Source organism: Sorex araneus, chromosome 5, assembly GCF_027595985.1.
Source record: "Sorex araneus isolate mSorAra2 chromosome 5, mSorAra2.pri, whole genome shotgun sequence".
NCBI lineage: Eukaryota > Metazoa > Chordata > Mammalia > Eulipotyphla > Soricidae > Sorex > Sorex araneus.
In genome coordinates, this window is record NC_073306.1 from 72,668,706 (window position 1) to 72,687,463 (window position 18,758).

Sequence of the window (18,758 nt, forward strand, 5' to 3'; positions counted from 1 at the left end):
CATGAGTAACATCCATTTGCCATAATTCATTGGTCTGTAGACCTCGGGGATTGGCCCCTGCCACATGGGAGGTACAGTGTAAAGGGGCACAAACAGAGCAAGCACGGACAATATGCCTGGCTTCTCGAATTGGGATACGATGATGAATATGAAGGCGCCGGGCGTTTGTGTGTAAGGCCTGGTGCTCTTCTGCAGCAGAGGTAAAAATTGGTGCTGCCAAGAGATCAGCGGCTTCATTTCCCTGGGCCATAGGTCCTGGAAGACCAGAGTGAGATCTGATATGAGTAATGAAAACAGGTTCAGAGCGCTTTTGTAAAAGCGCTTGTAGCTGCTCAAGTAATTGTTGGACTATAGGAATGGGGGCATTTAGAGCAGCCGTCACGATGCCAGGGAAGAGACCAACCACATAAGCTGAGTCTGAGACTATATTAGCAGGTCCTGGCACATGGGAGAGTAGATACACCAAAGTGGCAAGTTCCACTTGCTGGGCAGAGGTATAGTTAGTATTTACTGTTGTGGTCAGGGCGGGTCCAGAAATTCCGCCTTTCCCTGAGGCAGAGCCATCAATATAATATACTGGAGCATCAGGAATAGGAGATGGGCGAATGATAGAGGAAATGATAAATGGGGTTTTTTTGAAAAAATCCCAAGTTTTTCCTGCTGGATAGTGGGAGGAAATTTCTCCTGAAAAATCAGCTAAAGCTCTTTGCAAAGCATCACTGAGGGGCAGGATAGAAGCAATCTCTTTTTCAGGAATGGGGAGAACAATGATATGAGGATCAAATCCCAGCATGGCAAGGGCTCTCAGTCTTCCTTTGATTATGAGTTTAGTCATTAACTCAAGGTAAGGCACAAGAGTGCGAGACTCCTTATTGTGCAAATAAAGCCACTCTATTGGGCCCGAAAGCTGTGCTAGAGCAGCAGTGGGCGAGTGGGGAGTATCAAAAAGCAAAAGCCACAATTTTTCTCCCGGAACAAACCGGGAAAGATGGGATTTCTGGAGTCGATCTAGAAAAAATTCTAATTCTTTCCGAGCTTCAGGGGTAAACTGCCTAGGACTGTTCAGGGCGGAGTCGCCTTCAAGGGTCAGGAATAGATTACGGAGGTCTGAGTTGGGAATGCCCAGAGAGGGGCGAACCCAGTTAATATTTCCTAGCAGTTTTTGGAAGTCATTAAGGGTTTTCAGTTTATCATGGCGAATAGAAATTTTTTGAGGTCGTACGGTAGTACGCTCAAGAACATAGCCCAAATACTCATATGGAGACAACACCTGAATTTTTTCTGTGGCTACTTGTAACCCAGCTGCGGGTAGACGAGTCATAACATCCTCATACAATCTCTGGAGTTCTCCATCATTAGAACATGCAAGCAAGATATCATCCATATAGTGAATAACATAAGCCTGAGGAAACTTAACACGGGAAGGGCGCAAGACCAAGTCAACAAAATACTGACACATGATAGGGGAATTGGTCATTCCCTGAGGTAGAACAGTCCATTGATACCTGCGCATAGGAGCGCGGTTATTAAGAGAGGGAACAGAAAATGCAAAACGCTTACGATCATCCGGATGGATAGGAATGTTGTAAAAACAATCTTTTAAATCAATGACAACCAGTGACCAATCTTTAGGAACGGCAGCAGGGGAAGGAAGGCCAGGCTGGAGAGCCCCCATGGGAACCATGGTGGCGTTAACATTTCGTAGGTCAGTCAACAGACGCCACTTGCCTGACTTCTTTTGGATAACAAAAACAGGGGAATTCCATTCTGAAAATGAGGTTTCTATATGTCCCAACTCCAGTTGTTCTTCTACTAAAGATTCTAACACCCTTAGTTTTTCATTATTAAGGGGCCACTGGGAAGACCACACAGGATGGTGGGATTTCCACTGAATACAGAGGGGTGCTGGGCGTGAAACCGCAGCAGCTCCGATTAAACAAGGAGAGGCCTCAGAGTCAAAGCCCACAGCAGGAAGTGGAACGGGAATCCTAATCTCCGCGTTCCACTGCTCAAGTAAATCCCGTCCCCATAAATTCATAGGTAAGGGTGCTATGTAGGGCTGGAAAATGGCTGTAATGCCCTCTGGGCCAATACATCTTAGCCACCTGGCACTTTGCCGGACAGAGGAGGAAGGCATCATGCCTACTCCATACAAACCATAAGGTACTGCCTGCACGGCCCAGTTCCTGGGCCAATGTTGGGAAGAAATGACAGAGGCGTCAGCTCCTGAGTCAATCATTCCTATAAATTTCTTCCCATGAATCTCAATAGTTAAAAGTGGGCGGTTGTCTTTCTTCAGATGGGCAACACAAGCAATTATAGGATTTGTGCTGTCAAAATCTCCCCCACTAGGGCGAGTGGATAGACCTGGCACAACCAAAGGTAGCAAAAGGAGCAGAGCTATGGGTTGTCCCTTATCAAATGTCCAAACAGTAGGCACCGTGATAACAATTGTTATTTCACCAGTATGGTCAGGATCAATGACCATGGTATGAACAATAATTCCCTTAATAATAAAACTGTTGTTTCCCAAGAGTAGGCCTATAGTGCCTTGTGGAATTGGTCCCTTTATACCCGAATTTAATTTGTAGGGACACTGGGCAGGGGCTATAGTAATCATATCAGGGCAGGAAATATTCAAGGCTGCGCTTCCTGCCGTCACTGGTTGTAGTGAGTCTATTGATCGGAGCTCAGCTGACTGGAGTTCTGAGACTCCACCTTGGGGAGAGAGACTGCAAACGGAAACATCCCCGGATTTCGCTGGGCCTGGGGCTGGCCCCCTGACAAGTTTCCCGAATTGGAGTCAACAGCTGCATGAAAATTAAAGGGACAATCTTTGGCCCAGTGGTTTCCCTTCTTACACCTGGGACAGGGCCCAGGACGTGCTCTAGTAGCACAGCTTGGGGGCGCATAGCAATCTCTACGAAAGTGGCCTGGTTTTCCACAATTAAAACATCTTTTCTGAGCTTGTCTCTGTACTGTACCGGTCTCAACAGTCCTAGCCTGCATTTTATGTCTAGCAGAACCAACATTCCTGCATGCGTCCAAGTACCCCATTATGTCTTCCTTCTCCTTAAGAGGGCGCAGAATGGCCTGGCAATCCTCATTAGCATTTTCAAAGGCCAATTGTTTAGTTAACAGCTCATGAGTCTCCTTACCCTCAACCTGCGTTTCTATGGCTTCCATTAATCTTCCTACGAAGTCTGCATAAGGTTCTGAGGCTCTCTGGACAATCTTTGTAAAGCTTTCTTTAAATTCCGCATCTGCATCAACCTTCTCCCACGCACGCAGGGCTACGCCACGGACATGAGCAAGAACAGCACGAGGCAAGGTGACTTGCCTTTCAGGATGGCGCCATTTTCCTTCACCAATTAACATCTTATGAGTCAATTTAATCCCTGAAAAGTTTCGTTCAGCATGGCCTAGGCCTTCAAACTCTGCCTTGGCCTCCTTGCTGAGCCACATTCTCCACTGCAAATACTGAGAAGAGCTTAAGCACGTTTTAGCAACCATGTGAAAATCTTGAGGTGCCCAGTGGGCCTTTTTACTCCAGTCTGTAAGATATTCTCTACAGTACGGAGATGTGGGCCCATATGAGACACAGGCCTGTTTGAAACGACTGAGAGAATCCATCCTTAACCTGCGGAAAGATGGAGGCCACTGCCTCTTTGCCTTGACTGGGCGATTGGGAGCACGTCCCAAGCGGCCTGGAGGCCGATTGGTTGAGTCACTCTCGGACTCAGAATATGAGAAGGCCGTAGCAGACTCATAATCTGCATCACTTTCATCTGATGCACTGGACGTGGAGCTATATTCATCAGTCTGAGAAACATTCAGACTATGACAACCTTTTCGAGGCTTAGGTGTGGGAGGACCTGAGGCCGTATTATTCCTAATGTTCTCCACATCAATTGCACTATTCAAAAATAGGAGAATAGAATTAACAATCTCCCATGTAGTCCAGAATTCCACGGGGATCTCAGTCCCTTTCTTAGATACCTTATAGACATTTTTCCTAACTTGTCTCCAAATCCTGCTTTCTAGAGTTCCTTCATCTGGGAACCATGGGTTAACCTCATAAACTACTTTAAGGCAGGACCGGAGTTGGTCTCTGGAAACGTAGAGTTCCGGGTTTCCTATTCTGCGGGAGAGAGACTGAACGAAATCCACAAATGACTTGCCCTGTTCAGTCTGGCTCGAGAAAATACGAAAGATCTTGGGAAGGCCCAGAATCTGTCCCATCTTAGTGGGGGATTGCTGCTAGGATTCTAAACCGCAGCACACACAAAAAAATCCTGATCTCCCGCTCACCTTCTAAAGTGGGGCGCACCGAACGCTTATTCTTACCTTTAGTTGATAGTTCGTGCCCACCCAGGGACGCCAGCTGTAAGAGAACACGCAACCCGGAGATTCTTCTTCCAGCTATTTATTAAGAAACCTTCTCATGCAAACAGAAAAAAGGACGAACGAAGCATGGACTAAGGACGAACTAAGGAAAAGGAACCAGGGGGCCCCTAGCTAGGCAGCTTCCCTCCTTATATACCTCTCGCTGCTTGTTTTCGCCCACGTGTCTGCATCTGATAGGTTAGTTACAGCTTATGGGCGTGGCAAGACATCCTGTTTCCTTATTAGGAATGGTTTTCGAAGCACACAGGTGTTGTTTACCAAGAAAGGTGCAATTTACAAGCACAGTGCAACTATTGTTGCAAAGCACGGTCCCGTGGAGGCTCTCCACAGGTGGTGGCGGTGGGGGGGGGGGGGGTGGTTTACAGCATAGTATCAGAGGGCTAACCAATAAGACAGGGAAGAAAGAAGGTTGGAAGGGGGCCTGGTCAGAAAAAGGTTGAGAAGCAGTTCTAAATCAATATCAGGGGGATGATATAAAGTAAAGTTACAGAATTTCAAAGCAAAAATACAAATGAATTTGATGAAGATAGCAGGCTGAGAGTTTCCGGTCAGAGAAAGCAGCCATGTCCTAAGGCATGGAGATGTAAATACCATGGTGCTTGACTCTGGAAGAAGGTGTCAGGGAAAGGAAGGTACAGATACAAAGAGATGGGAAGGGGCCAGAGCCAGAAGAATATCCTGAGCTAGACTAAGGTACTAATATTTAACATTAAGAGGGGCTGGAGCAATAGTACAACAGATAGGACGTTTGCCTTGCACGCAGCCAACCTGGATTCAGTTTCCAGCATCCCATATGGTCCCCCAAGCACTGCCAGGAGTAATTCCTGAGTGCAGAGCTAGGAGTAACACTGAGCATCACAAAAAGCAAAAACAACAACAACAACAAAAATAAAAAAAAACTTCAACCTTAAGAAGAGACATGAAATATATATAATTATTTAAAAAATAAGAGCACTGTAAAAAAGAAACCCAGAGTATGTGGATAGTACCCAAAGACATTAGGAACAAGGGTGAAGAGGACTAGCCCATGGAAGGATGCTTGCCACAACCGGGAGGGGAAGTACAATTAGGACAGCGAAGGGATCACCACAACAATAATAATTGGGAATGATCACTCTGGACAAAAACTGAGTGCTAAAAGGAGGTAAAGTGACATAGAATGATATCCTTTCAGTAACAGTATTGCAAAGCTATTTTCTGGCCACTTTTAGTTTTCTTTTCGCTCCGATTTCTGTAAATGTTAAATGTCCAGTGCTTATAAAGTAGCAGAAGATATTAATACAAAAGCAATTTTGAATTATTATTATTAAAGATATTTTTATAACAATGTTACAAAAATATTATTAAATAAACCCAGTGAAATCACCATTCCGAAACACTGTAAGTGCCTCTGAAGTTCTGTTAGTGTTTCCATAAAACTTTTTGTGTCTCCCAAATTGAATCCTAACCTCCAATATGATGGTGTTTGAATCAAGAACTTTGGGAGATCATTGGATGGGAAGGGTGGAGAATTCTTGAATGGGATCAGGACCCTTCAAAGGGGCCCAAAAGACTCTGGTCCTGTCTACCACGTGAGGATATAGCAAAAAGAAAGCTGGTCAGGAACGAGAATGAGCACTTCCAAGACAGAACATCTGCTAGCTCTTTGATCCTGGTCTTCCAGTCTCCAGTATTGTGAGAAATAATGGTGAAACCTCATAAGTACTGTATATTGCTATGCAGCTCAAACAGCCAATACAGTGCTCCCAACTAATTTGTACAAGCAGAGGTAACAGGGGCACTAAGTTGTGCATCATTCCCTCACTGCTATCTATATTGTACGCATCACCACTAACTTTCAGCAGCAGCCGGTACTTTTAAGTTTTTGAACTTTACATACATGAGATTACAATGTATGTATCTCCCACTAGCTTTTCCATTCAAGGACAGGACATGTTCATCCAGGAGCCTCCGCTTTCTTCATGTCTCTGGTGCTTCACTGTTGCAGTACCATTCTCCGCCTATTGTCAATAGATCTACTCTCCCCACTGATGACTTGAATTATTTCCAGAGTCAGTGACTCTGAACAATGCTTCTATAAATAGCCTTACATCTGACTCTTGTTGTCATTATGCAAGAGTTTCCCTAGAGTATTGTCTTAACTTCCTCTTGCTATTATAACAAATTACCTCAAATGTAGTTTGTTCAGTGGTGTAAAATAACATGCATTTATTAGCTCACAGTTCTGAAGGCCAGAAGCCTAAAATGGTATTACTGACTTAAAATAAAGGTATTGCTGGGACTGGAGCAATAGCACAGCAGGTAGGGCATTTGCCTTGCATGCTACTGACCCAGGTTCAATTCCCAGCATCCCATATGGTCCCCTGAGCACTGCCAGGAGTAATTCCTGAGTGCAAAGCCAGGAGTAACCCCTGTGCATCGCCGGGTGTGACCCAAAAAGCAAAAAATGAAAAATAAATAAAAATAAAGATATTGGCAGGGCAGTGTTTTTTCTGGAATTTTAAGAGTCTCTTCTTTCCTTCTTCAGTTTCCAGAGACCGGTCATATTTCTTGGTTCATTGCTTTCTTCTACATTCCATTCTGAAACAGTAGGTCAAATATTTCTTATGGTGTTCTGCCTAGATCTTCTGCCTCCGTCTTTCACTTTTTTACTACAGAGTTGAGGGGTAAGTTAGGAGCCACACCTGGTGGGGCTCAGGGATAATTCCTAGCAGGGTTCAGGAAAATCAAAAGCAGTACCAAGAATCAAATAATAGTGAACCAGGTGCAAAACAATCACCTTATCCTTGTATGTTCTCTCTCCAGCTTCTGCTCGTTCATTTCTAAGGTCCTTTAGCTAGGACAACCTCCTCATTTATGGAATATTTTGAAGTAATTTTTATTTAGAAAAGATGGTGAGAGGAGAGAGAGAGAGAGAGAGAGAGAGAGAGAGAGAGAGAAATAGAGATCACAAGTTGTGTAGTGATACAGGCTGCAGAGCCTGTCTTCTCAATGCTCCTTAGCTATGTAATCTAACATATTTACATTTTTTTACATTTACAGGTTTTAGAAATTAGGACGTGGGTATTTGGCAGGTATGTGGTGGAGGCAAGTGTACTATTCTGTTCATCACAGGTCTGTGTGAAATTGTTGCATGACAAAGTATATAGATCTTAAACTTTACTTGATAATATAAATTTATTTTCCCAAACCACACTCACTCGAGCAGAACAAAAGAGTTGATTTTCCCAACCTTACCAACACAGCCAGCTCAGACTTCTAAAATTATCCCAACCTGGTGGGTGTAAAATTGTATCTTAGGGTTTGGATTTCAATTTCCTAGTATTGAGATGGAATATTTTAATGTTTATTGACCATCTGAGCTTGTTCCTCTAGGAATTTTTTTTCCTACATGGCTGCTAGGTTTCTTTTTTTCTTGAAGCTTGTTTTTTATTCTTCTATTTATGAATTTTTCTAGCCAGTTTAGTGTACTAGGCATTTTTTTAAAACCCTCATTTATACTTTATTTTGATGGATGAAGCTTTCTCATTTTAATTGTGCTCAAATTCTTTCAAAAGTTTGCTTTATAAACCGAAATTGGTTTGGTTTGGTTTGGCTTGGGCCTACACCTGGTGGTGCTCACGGTCTACTGCTATGATGTGTCGTGGTCAGTCTGAACAATTCCGAGAAGGAAAGGTGAACGGTGCAGTCCTGGGGATTGAACCTGACCTTTCCACATGTTGATCATGCACTCCGGCTCTCTGAATTACCTTCCCAATCCAGAATTATCTTTTTAATATTTGGAAAATTATTTCTTACCTTATTTGTTTTCTGAAAGAATCATCTATATTTCTTGCAAAAATTTTTAAAAAGTTTTTTCTTTTGCAATTTCTCGGGTCATTAACCCACCAGAAATAGATATATTTTGACATGGTGAGAGGCAAAGATGTAATTACAGTACATTCCCCCACCCCCACCCCATATGGATAACCAATTTTCCCAAAGCCAATTATACCTACTTGCACTGCCACTTCCATTATATAGTAAGTCCACTAGCATGCTTAGGTCTATTCTGGGCTTTCTGCTGTAGTTAGTAAGTCTATTTCTTTCCCACTACGCCAATAGCACAGTTTTCAGTTACACACCTTTGTAGTACATCTTGCCATTTGACCAGTCAAATCTCTATTCTTTGTTCTCCTTTTATAATTTCTTATTCTTCACCTTTTATATTTTCATACATTTTGGACCCAGCTTAATTCCCTTCAGAACCCTGTTGAGATTTTTATTACTACTATGACTGACTGCCCACAACAGGTGTGGTAGAATTGAAGTATTTACAGTAATAAATATCCTTCATAAACCTTTTCTGCTTACTTAGAAAATCTCTAATAGTTTCAAATTATGTTCTATGATCTTTTCATAAAATTCTTGAACATATATGGTGATATCTATTTATTGGTACATGGTATTTTTTTTCAAATAACATATTTTAAAGTAAATTTTCTTCTCTTTGATGATTATATTATGATTATTAATCAAATTTTATCATGCATTTAATAATATCCCAAAAGTTTTTACCTTTCTATGTAGATAATACTTCATTTATTAAAAATAACAATGTTTACTGTAACCTTGATATTTAGTTTTCTTTCTCTTCTTCTGAAGAGAAAGTTTACAGATAAGACAGAAAACTTTACTTCTCAATCCCATCTTTTTTGGGAATAAAAAAAAATCTTGGGTGGTGGGAGGGATACCGGGAACATTGGTGGAAGAGAATGGGCACTAGTGGAGGGATGTAAATGAAATGCAAACATGAAAGTTCATAAGTTTGTAATTGTACCTCATGGTGATTCACTAATAAAAATTTTAAAAAAATTTTTTAATTGAAAAAAATATCTTGGGAAAAAATTTAAAAAGGGAAACAATTTTTAAACACATATAAATATCTATCTGTGTACAGATACATAGATACATACATACATACATACATACGTATCTTCCACTATAGATATTGCAAAGGCAGGAACCCTGAATTTCAGTGATAAGTTTACAATAATTAAGGGCATTTTCAACAAATAATCTGCCATCTGCTGTCTATTCACTGCTATAAATGGCTATAAATCTATTCATTGCTATAAATCCTTTTGTATATCAACTATACTAAACTTATACTGCATTTTATCATTTATTTATGACATATAATCATATATTAGTTCAATTCTTATAGTAAGGGACAGGCATGATCTGTTTTGCAAGTTTTCTAGACTAATCATTTCAGACATGCTCATTTATTTCATATGAAAAACATATTCCCACTGTCAAAACAACAACAAAAACCCAGATCTGTTTCAAATATACACTTGGCATGATGGTAAGCATTCTAGGCCTAAAATCTCAGAAGTGGCAATGTTCACAAGGAAAGTTTACCTTCCTAATCTTTGAAGGTTTTTCTTGAAAGCATATGGAGCCATCCTCAGTACCAGCTCATAGAACCTACTTGAGGCCCTTATCAAACTACTGTTGAACACTTACTAAATGTTAGTCTTGAGAACTAACATTTGTGTAAATTGTTGAGTGGAATGAAATCTAGTTCTATTAATTTCCAAAGGATATAAAACCAAGTACCACAAAGTGGGTGCCTTAAAGCAAATGTGTTCATTCATAGTCTGGGGGCCAGGAGCCTGAAATCAAGTCATCTTCAAGAAGCAATCTCTCTCTACACATTTAGACCCCCTAGGGCATTTCTTGATTCTTCTTATAGCCAAAGGTATTGTAGCAGCACAATTCCAGTATCTACTCCCTCTTCCCGCTGGGTGTGTCTGTATCTTTAACTGTTTCCTTCTTTCTGTGTTTCTCTTCTTAAAAGAATCCGGGTGATGTAGCATTAGGACCCTCGCTCTACTCCCGGATGACCTCATCTAAACTAATTATATCTGCAGTGACTCTTTTTCCAAATAAGACTGCATACTGGAGATGAGGACTTCAACATAGTTTAGAAGAGGGGAGAATAATTCAGCCTGTAACACTATTTATTCTTCTGAAGAGACGGTTTAATCTTCCAAATACACTTGCAGCATACTTAGAGCCACAGGAATGTCATTGGACTGTTTTTCAATACCAGGTTTACAGCATTCATTGAGCAATACTTTAAGTGAATACAACTATGGTATGTACATATCAAATTCATTTAAGAACCCTGATTCTTTTTTTCAGAGTTTTTACCAAAAGTAACCCTGAATAATGGGTAGATCTTTTGTTTGAATCAATGAGAATCCTAGATCTAGTTATATGTTTTTCTTGCTTTGGTTGCCAGGAAGCTTAAAAATCCAACCACAATTTCATGTTAATAATTTTGTAGGATGCTCCAGCGACAAATCTTCTTTTAATTTCTTCTCTTCTGCTAACATTTTATTTTTATTGCAAATAATTTTAAATGATTTTAATTGCTTATTATATTATTACAGGTCATTATTAAAAATGTGGGCTGGAGTGATAGCACAGTGGGTAGGGCTTTTACCTTGCACACAGCTGACCTGGGTTCAATTCCTCTGCCCCTCTTGGAGAGCCCGAGAGTATCTTGCCCTCATGGCAGCACCTGGTAAGCTACCCGTGGCGTATTCGATATGCCAAAAACACTAACAACAAGTCTCATAATGCAGACATTACTGGTGCCCACTCCAGCAAATCAATGACAACGGGATGACAGTGACAGTGACAGTGATTAAAAATGTAGGCAATTGTGGTTGGAGACATAATAAAGTGGGCAGGGTGCTTATCTTACAACTCCATATAGTCCCCTGAGTCCTGCCAGGATTGATTCCTAAGTGTAGAGCCAGGAGCAACCCCTGAGCACTGATGGGTGTGGCCTGAAAACAAACAAAAAAATGTAGGTAATTGGGCCATACTAATATTCCAGGGGTTAAGACTAAAATGCAGCCAACTCCAGTTCAATCTCTTGTACCATATATGGTCCCCTGAGCATTGCTAGGAGTGATCGCTGAGCATAGGTGCTGAGAGTAAGCCCTGAATACCACTAGGTATGGAGAAAACTTTCCCTCACCCACCCAACATCCAATACTTTAGTTTGAATTTTATGTGGCTGATTTAAACTGTATGTGGGGAAAGAAAGACAAGAAAACCATTTCATTTATTTCTGAGCAAATCAACCAGATCTCACTCTTTTTTCTTCAAATGTTAGAAAGAAAGGAAATAGCAGGGAACTATGCAACAGTAAAAAAAAATAAAAGGAAAAAGGATATTTAGAAAAGCAAAGAAAAAGAGATTAATAAAATTACAGAAAATCAAATAGAAAGCGCCAAGGAGTGTACCTTTAAAGAAAGAAATTTTGGCATGAAAGCAAGTTAATCACATAGAATTAGTGGCAAATGACAACGATAAAAGTGATCAAAGAGAAGATGAAAGATATGGGCAATAGACAATGAACAGCCAACATATTAATAGCTACAGTCTTTAAAGATGTGAATGAATAAAGAGAACTGAAAACATATATATATACATAATAGAATAATTTTCTTAAATAAAGATCTTAAAGTTACACTTTGAACGAACTGTCCACATTCCAAGAACATTTCATGGGAGTATTTTTATAGAACTTTGAGTTTTAAAAAAATTCTGTAGTCTTTTAGGTAGAGGTAAAAGAGCATATTACATTGTTAGCTACTAAAACAAGATGGAGCAGTGATAAACGAACATTGAAGGAGTAGATTTTTATACAAGGCCTATCTTTCATAGACAATAAAGGCAGGAAAATTCCCAAATATGTACACTCTTTCAAAACAACAAGTATGCACTTCTGGAAGATTACCAGGAAAATGATCAACACAGTGAAAAGATGAGTAAGAATAATGAAGTCATGAATAAAAAAGTCACAAGGAACAAAATGTTTGGCCGAACAACTTACTATCTTTGTACATAAAATAATGTTGAAATGGTTGGTATTTTAAGCCATAAAAATAAAAGAAAATCTATATACTATAAAGAATGACATTTTGGTGATACAAACTGGAATAAGAATCACATTAACCCTCCACAGTGAGATAAAGATGGGAAGAAAGTTGTTGGTGTAAATAGATAATTTTATTATCTTTCAACATCTTTTCTAAGGTAAATTGAGGAATATAGGGACTGGAGCGATAACACAGCGGGTGGGGGTTTGCCTGGCATGCGGCCAACCCAGGTTCAATTCCAGCATCCCATATGGTCCCCTGAGCACCGCCAGGGGTAATTCCTAAGTGCAGAGCCAGGAGTGACCCCTGTGCATTGCCAGGTGTGACCCCAAAAAAAGCAAAAAATATTAAATAAATAAAAAATAAATTGAGACATATAAATGTACAACTTCTAAGTTGCCAAAGAGTATTAGGTAGCCTTGGCTTCCAGTGGCCCCCAACTCCTGTATTCATGCCTTGATGTGCAGTCTGGTCATGATAAATTACCTTTAATAAAGAGAATGTGGCACAACAATAGATTTCACTGCTAAAATTAAGCTATAAAAACTTTTTTGTGATGCTGACATTTTATCGTTGGCTCTTTTTACACATCTTCTTTCAGAAGAAAAAAAAACTGACATATTTAACGTACCTGAACTCTCGGAGAGAAGCAGACCCTCAGCTTCCCATGAAGCAAATCTGAGGATGAACTGAAAGCAGATCCTCCCTCAGTCAAGCCTTGAGCTGAAAACAGAGTAATACCTGACCCAATACCTTGACCACAGCCCTATTAAGTCCTAAAAAAGAGGATATACCAGGATCCCTGACCCACAGAAGGCACAAGAAAAAAATGTAGATTATTTTAAAATTGGGGGATAATTTGTTACACGGCAATATCACAGAAAGGAAGATTTTTAAAAAAATAAGTAGGGCTGGAGAGATAGCACAACAGGTAGGGCATTTGCCTTGCATGTGGCCAACCTGGGTTCGATTCCCAGCATTCCATATGGCCCCCTGAGCACTGCCAGGAGTAATTCCTAAGTGCAGAGCCAGGAGTAACCTCTGTGCATCGCCGGCTGTCACCCAAAAAGCAAAATAATAATAATAATAATAATAATAATAATAATAATAAGAAGAAGAAGAAGAAGAAGAAGAAGAAGTAGTAGTAGTAGTAGTAGTAGTAGTAGTAGTAGTAGTGAAAAGAACATACAGAGAATGAAGCAAAAGAGAAAAACAAAGAAATGGTGACGACTCAAAATAAAAACATATATTACAGATAAGATTAAGCATATTGATTTTAATAACTTAAAAAAAGGGAGGGTGTCCTCAGAGAAGGTTCAGTACTTAAAAGCACCTGCCTTGCAAGCTTGAGGCCTCTAGATTTATGAAGTGCTGGTACTGGCCACATGAGTGCTGGAAACTATGTTGTCTGAAACTCCTGGTACCACAACAATGTCAAATTCCAGCACACAGCCAGGTGAGCTGTGATGAGCACAGCTACAGAATGCATGTGAGCATGTCAACTAAAGTCTGGCTAACATCTGTGCAAACACAATAACCAAAGTGTGTGACTCCCAGGGAGCACAGTCAAGTATGCGGGTGGCACGACCAGGAATATATGATGTCTTGATAGTCCTGATAGTCCCCCTAAAAGGGAGGTGACGGAGAAATTTTTCAAGAGAGAGTATAAATTTTCATTAATTTGTTTGGTTTTGGCTACACCCAGTGGAGCTCAGGGCTTCCTCCTGGCTCTATACTTAGGGATCACTCCTGGTGGTGCTCAGAGGACCATGTGTGGTGACAGGGATTGAACCTGGATTAGCGACAGGCAAAGCAAGCATTTAATCTATTGTACTGTCTCTCCAGTCTGAGCAACTTTGTTTTATTCTGATTTCCTGGGTCACACCTTGTTGAGTTTAGTGCTTACTCCTGGCTCTGAGCTCAGGGATCACTCCTGATGGGCTCAGAGGACCATATGGGTGCCAGGGATCAAAACTGGGTCAACTATGACCTGACCCACTGTACTGTCTTTTTTACCTCTATTTTTATTTTACGTAAAAAAAATTTTTTTGAACCACCATGAGATACACAGTTTGGTTTCAGTCACCTATTAAGAAAAAGATCTGGGGACTAGAGCAATAGTACAGTGGGTAGGGCATTCGACTTGCATGCAGCCGACCTGGTCAATTCACGGCATCCTCCCATGGTCTCCCTGAGTACCGCCAGAAGTGATTCCTAAATGCAGAGTCAGAACTGCACTCATTTGTGGAGTGTAGGGTAGCATCACATGAGGCTGACACCCAAGGACAGTAGATACAAGGGCCAGGGGGACTGCCCCATAGCTGGAAGACTGCTTCATGAGCAGAGGGGAGAAGGCAGATGGAATAGAGAAGGGATCACTAGGAAAATGATGGCTGGAGGAATCAGTCGGGATGGGAGATGTGTGCTGAAAGTAGATAATGGACCAAACCTGATGACCTCTCAGTGTCTGTGTTGCAAGCCATAATGCCCAAAGGTAGAGAGAGAGTATGGGGAATATTGTCTGCCTTAGAGGCAGGGGGAAGGTGGGTAAGGGGGGTATACCCAGGATATTGGTGGTGGGGAATGTGCACTGGTGGAGGGATGGGTGTTTAATCATTGTGAGATTGTAACCCAAACATAAAAGCTTGTTACTATCTCACGGTGATTCAATAAAATTTTAAAAATTAAAAAAAGAAAACAACAACACAGTCACTATCATCCCATTGTCATCGATTTGCTCGAGCGGACACCAGTAACGTCTCCATTGTGAGACTTCTTGTTACTGTTCTTGGCATATCGAATATGCCACCGGTAGCTTGCCAGGCTATGCTGCGCAGGCGAGATACTCTTGGTAGCTTGCCAGGCTCTCTGAGAGGGGTGGAGGAATCGAACCCAGGTTGGCAGCATGCAAGAAGAACGCCCTACCTGCTGCACTGTTGCTCCAGCCCATTAAAAACATATTATTTTAAAATATTCCATTTTCTTATCTCCTTAGAGTTTTCCTGAATCATTCCAGTGCACTTCCTTCCTTATAAGAACTGTTTTATTTCCTTCCAAGAATAAATTAGAAGTAGTTCCATCTTCTCCAGCATGTTAATCTATCAATTCTACTCTCTGTTCTAAAGTTCCATGTACCTCTTTCCAATGATTTCTTCATCTACAAACTAAATTATCTCCTGTTTCCAGTAACAGAATTCCTTGACTTTAACTTTTTCTGAGGTCCTTTGTCAAATTCTCTATGGTATCCTCAATTTTCATAATAAGAAACCAACTTCCTCTAGACATATATTTTATTGAATCAATATTGTTTATGGGCCTGTGACTACAAATACACCCATAACTCTTCAACTCTGTCAAAAAACTAACTCTGTAAGAAAGGTCAAGGGCAGAAAACACTACACATCCCAAGCACATCACACCAGCTCCTCTCCTGGGAAGAGTCATGAAAGAGCGATGCTTCCAGACTGAGTTTTCTTCCCTGAACAATGCTTCCTTCCCTGACTTTCCACGTCCCATCAACGTGAATCAAGACCTCACCTGATTCTCAGACGTCTTCACTCCCACCTACAGAAACCAGAAACACATACATGCATCCCTGCTCTCCACTTTTATCATACTTTATTTTTTGACTCTGTTGGCATTGATTTTAGTGTCTCTTTTCCCCTTGTTTATGATAGACACCATTCGGAGTTCCATACCCCAGGTCCTGCCTGAAGTCTCTTTACCACAATACCCTGAACATCCACTAATTTGTCCCCATTTCCAACTCTACCCAATCTTAAAATTTCCCCTGCGCTCTCAAGAATTTATCACTCTTCTCCCACATTACTTCATTGTATCACTCTGATGCAAGCCACTACTAGGTCATGCCTGATTTACTGATAGCTTCTTAGCTCTCTGGCTTCTATCTTTCTTTGCTATTTTGATAGAGTTACAAGAACAATCATTTAAATTATTCCTGGCCATATCAAAATTCGGTGACAGCTGCTATTTAATTTTGGTGAGTTTTAATTCCCAGTCTTCTTTATCCTGCATTTTTTCATAGCACTGATCACTTTCTAATATGCCAACTGTCCAATTTAGTTTATTACTTATCATCTGCCTCTCCCACATACACATTAAATGGGCGATAAACATTTTTTATTCACTCAGTGATGTACATCCAATATTACAATGATACTTAGAACACAGTAAGCATGTAAAAGATATATGTTGAGTGAAAAAAAAAACAATAATCGGCTTTGTCAAACATTTGCCAATGTTAACAATGCATATGGAATAATGACCTTTTATCGTTATGAAAAAAAGTCATAAGATACTGTTGAATCTAATTAAAAATAAGTCAAAGCTGTGCCTTAAATATAATATAAAGGAACAAGTCAATGTGTGGCTCCATATGGAAACTGTTGAGCCATTCCTAAAGTAGAAGTAGCCAGATGAACTTGCAGGTGTTTGCATGCTTCTGTGGACTTGTCATGAAATGGAAGCCCAGTAACTAACTGATTACTGCATTCTAGAAAAAAGTCAATGTATCTTAAAGCTATTCCACTTTTAAAAATCACCTATCTAAAACCTGGTTAACCATTTTTTCTTAAATGGTTAAGAAAAACAATCTGCAGGATTGTCTTGGGCACTGCAAGATGTCTGACCAAGTGCATTCCTGTAGTTCCCCATTTACAAGTATTTTGACAAGCCCAATCATTCTGATAAGTTTTTAGAATAACCTCTGGAGGAAGTTCCAGCCCAGTATTCTTAATCTTTAAGTCCAGTGGTATATTGGCTGTTATCATAGATTATCCTTTGTGAATCTTGGCTTAGTTAAAAGCTCCCTGTCAATTCTTTCCTCCTTGACTTCTCAGATCACTATGTTCCTGTATTTTTTCTCTTTATCCTCTTAATTCTCCTAATTCTTGTCTAATATTGTAGTCAAACTCCCTTCGGCTCGGCTTGCCTTCCATCTTTCCTACTTTTCCTGTCTCCTCATCACACACTCCTCAGCAAACTTTCCTACCCAATTGACTCTCCAACTATTTGCATATGATATCCAATGCAGGTTGGAGCGATAGCACAGCAGGTAGGGCATTTGCCTTGCATGTGGCCAACCTGGGTTTGATTCCTCCATCCCTCTTGGAGAGCCTGGCAAGCTGCAGAGAGTAACCCACACGGCAGAGTCTGGCAAGCTACCCGTGGCGTATCCGATATGGCAAAAACAGTAGCAAGTTTCACAATGGAAACATTACTGGTGCCCGCTGGAGCAAATTGATGAACAACTGGATGACAGTGCTACAGTGCTGCATCCAACACAGACTTGCCGATTGTCACTTAGTCATTTATACACAAAAAGTCACAGTTACCCAAGTCCAAAACCAAATTAGTCATCTTTCTTCAAACAAGTTATATTGTACAAGTGACACCTATTGATGTGACTAGGAACATTGTCCACTTAATCTAGAAATGCAACTGTCTGACCTTCATTCCTCACTATTCACTTCACTGGACCGACTGCCCTGTCCAATCCCTCTGAAATGTCTCCGATCTGCTTCCTTTGGAAAGCAAACTATGATTACCTGTAACATAGCATGTTGTCAAATTCCTCACAGTTTTCTACATTAATTTATCCTTTGACAACTCAACAAAAGAAGTTTGTATAATTGATAATAGTATTTATGAGGAACAAAATAGAATGCAATGCTGTATATTATATATAACATTGATTATAGTGCTTCTCATACATAAGCATACATAAGCACTTATTTAACATTATACCTAACTATTATACAACAGGTACTACATTGAGTGTTTTTCGTCTCTGTTAATCTGCATAGTCACATCATAATTTAGGAACTATTTTAAATTTTAAAGGTGAAACAAAAATGGACTGGAGAGATTAAATTATTTTCTTAAGCTCATGAGGCTTGCTTGGAAGTGACAATACCAGGATTACATGTCTATCTGACTTCTAAAATCCTCTTTGTTCTTGTTTTTTATGTTCTTGATACAACTAGTCATGTTGCTTCTAGTCTAACCATAACCTTCGACTCTCTATCCTATCAGCATTTTTATCCTCCTCTATCTCTTATCCATATACCACTTTTCTATATTGCTTCCAGTCTGATCAATCTTCTATAAATAAAACTCACTTTTTCTGTTTTGCTTTATTAATATTCCTAGATACTGAGCTTTTGAATGTTGAAGGTTGTGGCAACCCTGTGTTGACCAGCATCATTTTCCCAGTAGCATGAGTTTAATTTGTATTTTATGTTTGACAATGATTATTATTATTACATCTTTTATAGTAATCTTTGATGGAGTCATTACAGGTTTTGAGGCACCACAAACCATACCACATAAGAAAGCAAACATGATCAATAAAGATCACGTGTGTTCTAGACCACCACCAATTTG

General features: G+C 40.3%; 1 protein-coding gene across 1 annotated transcript in view; it reads left to right on the top strand.

The window, feature by feature from the left end:
* The first annotated feature begins 2,480 nt into the window (after nucleotides 1-2,480).
* Nucleotides 2,481-18,758, top strand: part of SAMD13 (sterile alpha motif domain containing 13) — a 54,074-nt gene continuing 37,796 nt past the window's right edge. Inside the window, exons 1-2 of the mRNA XM_055139880.1 lie at nucleotides 2,481-2,489; nucleotides 7,450-7,481. Of these exons, the coding sequence (XP_054995855.1) occupies nucleotides 2,481-2,489; nucleotides 7,450-7,481 (41 nt within the window). The remainder of the gene's footprint in view (nucleotides 2,490-7,449; nucleotides 7,482-18,758) is intronic.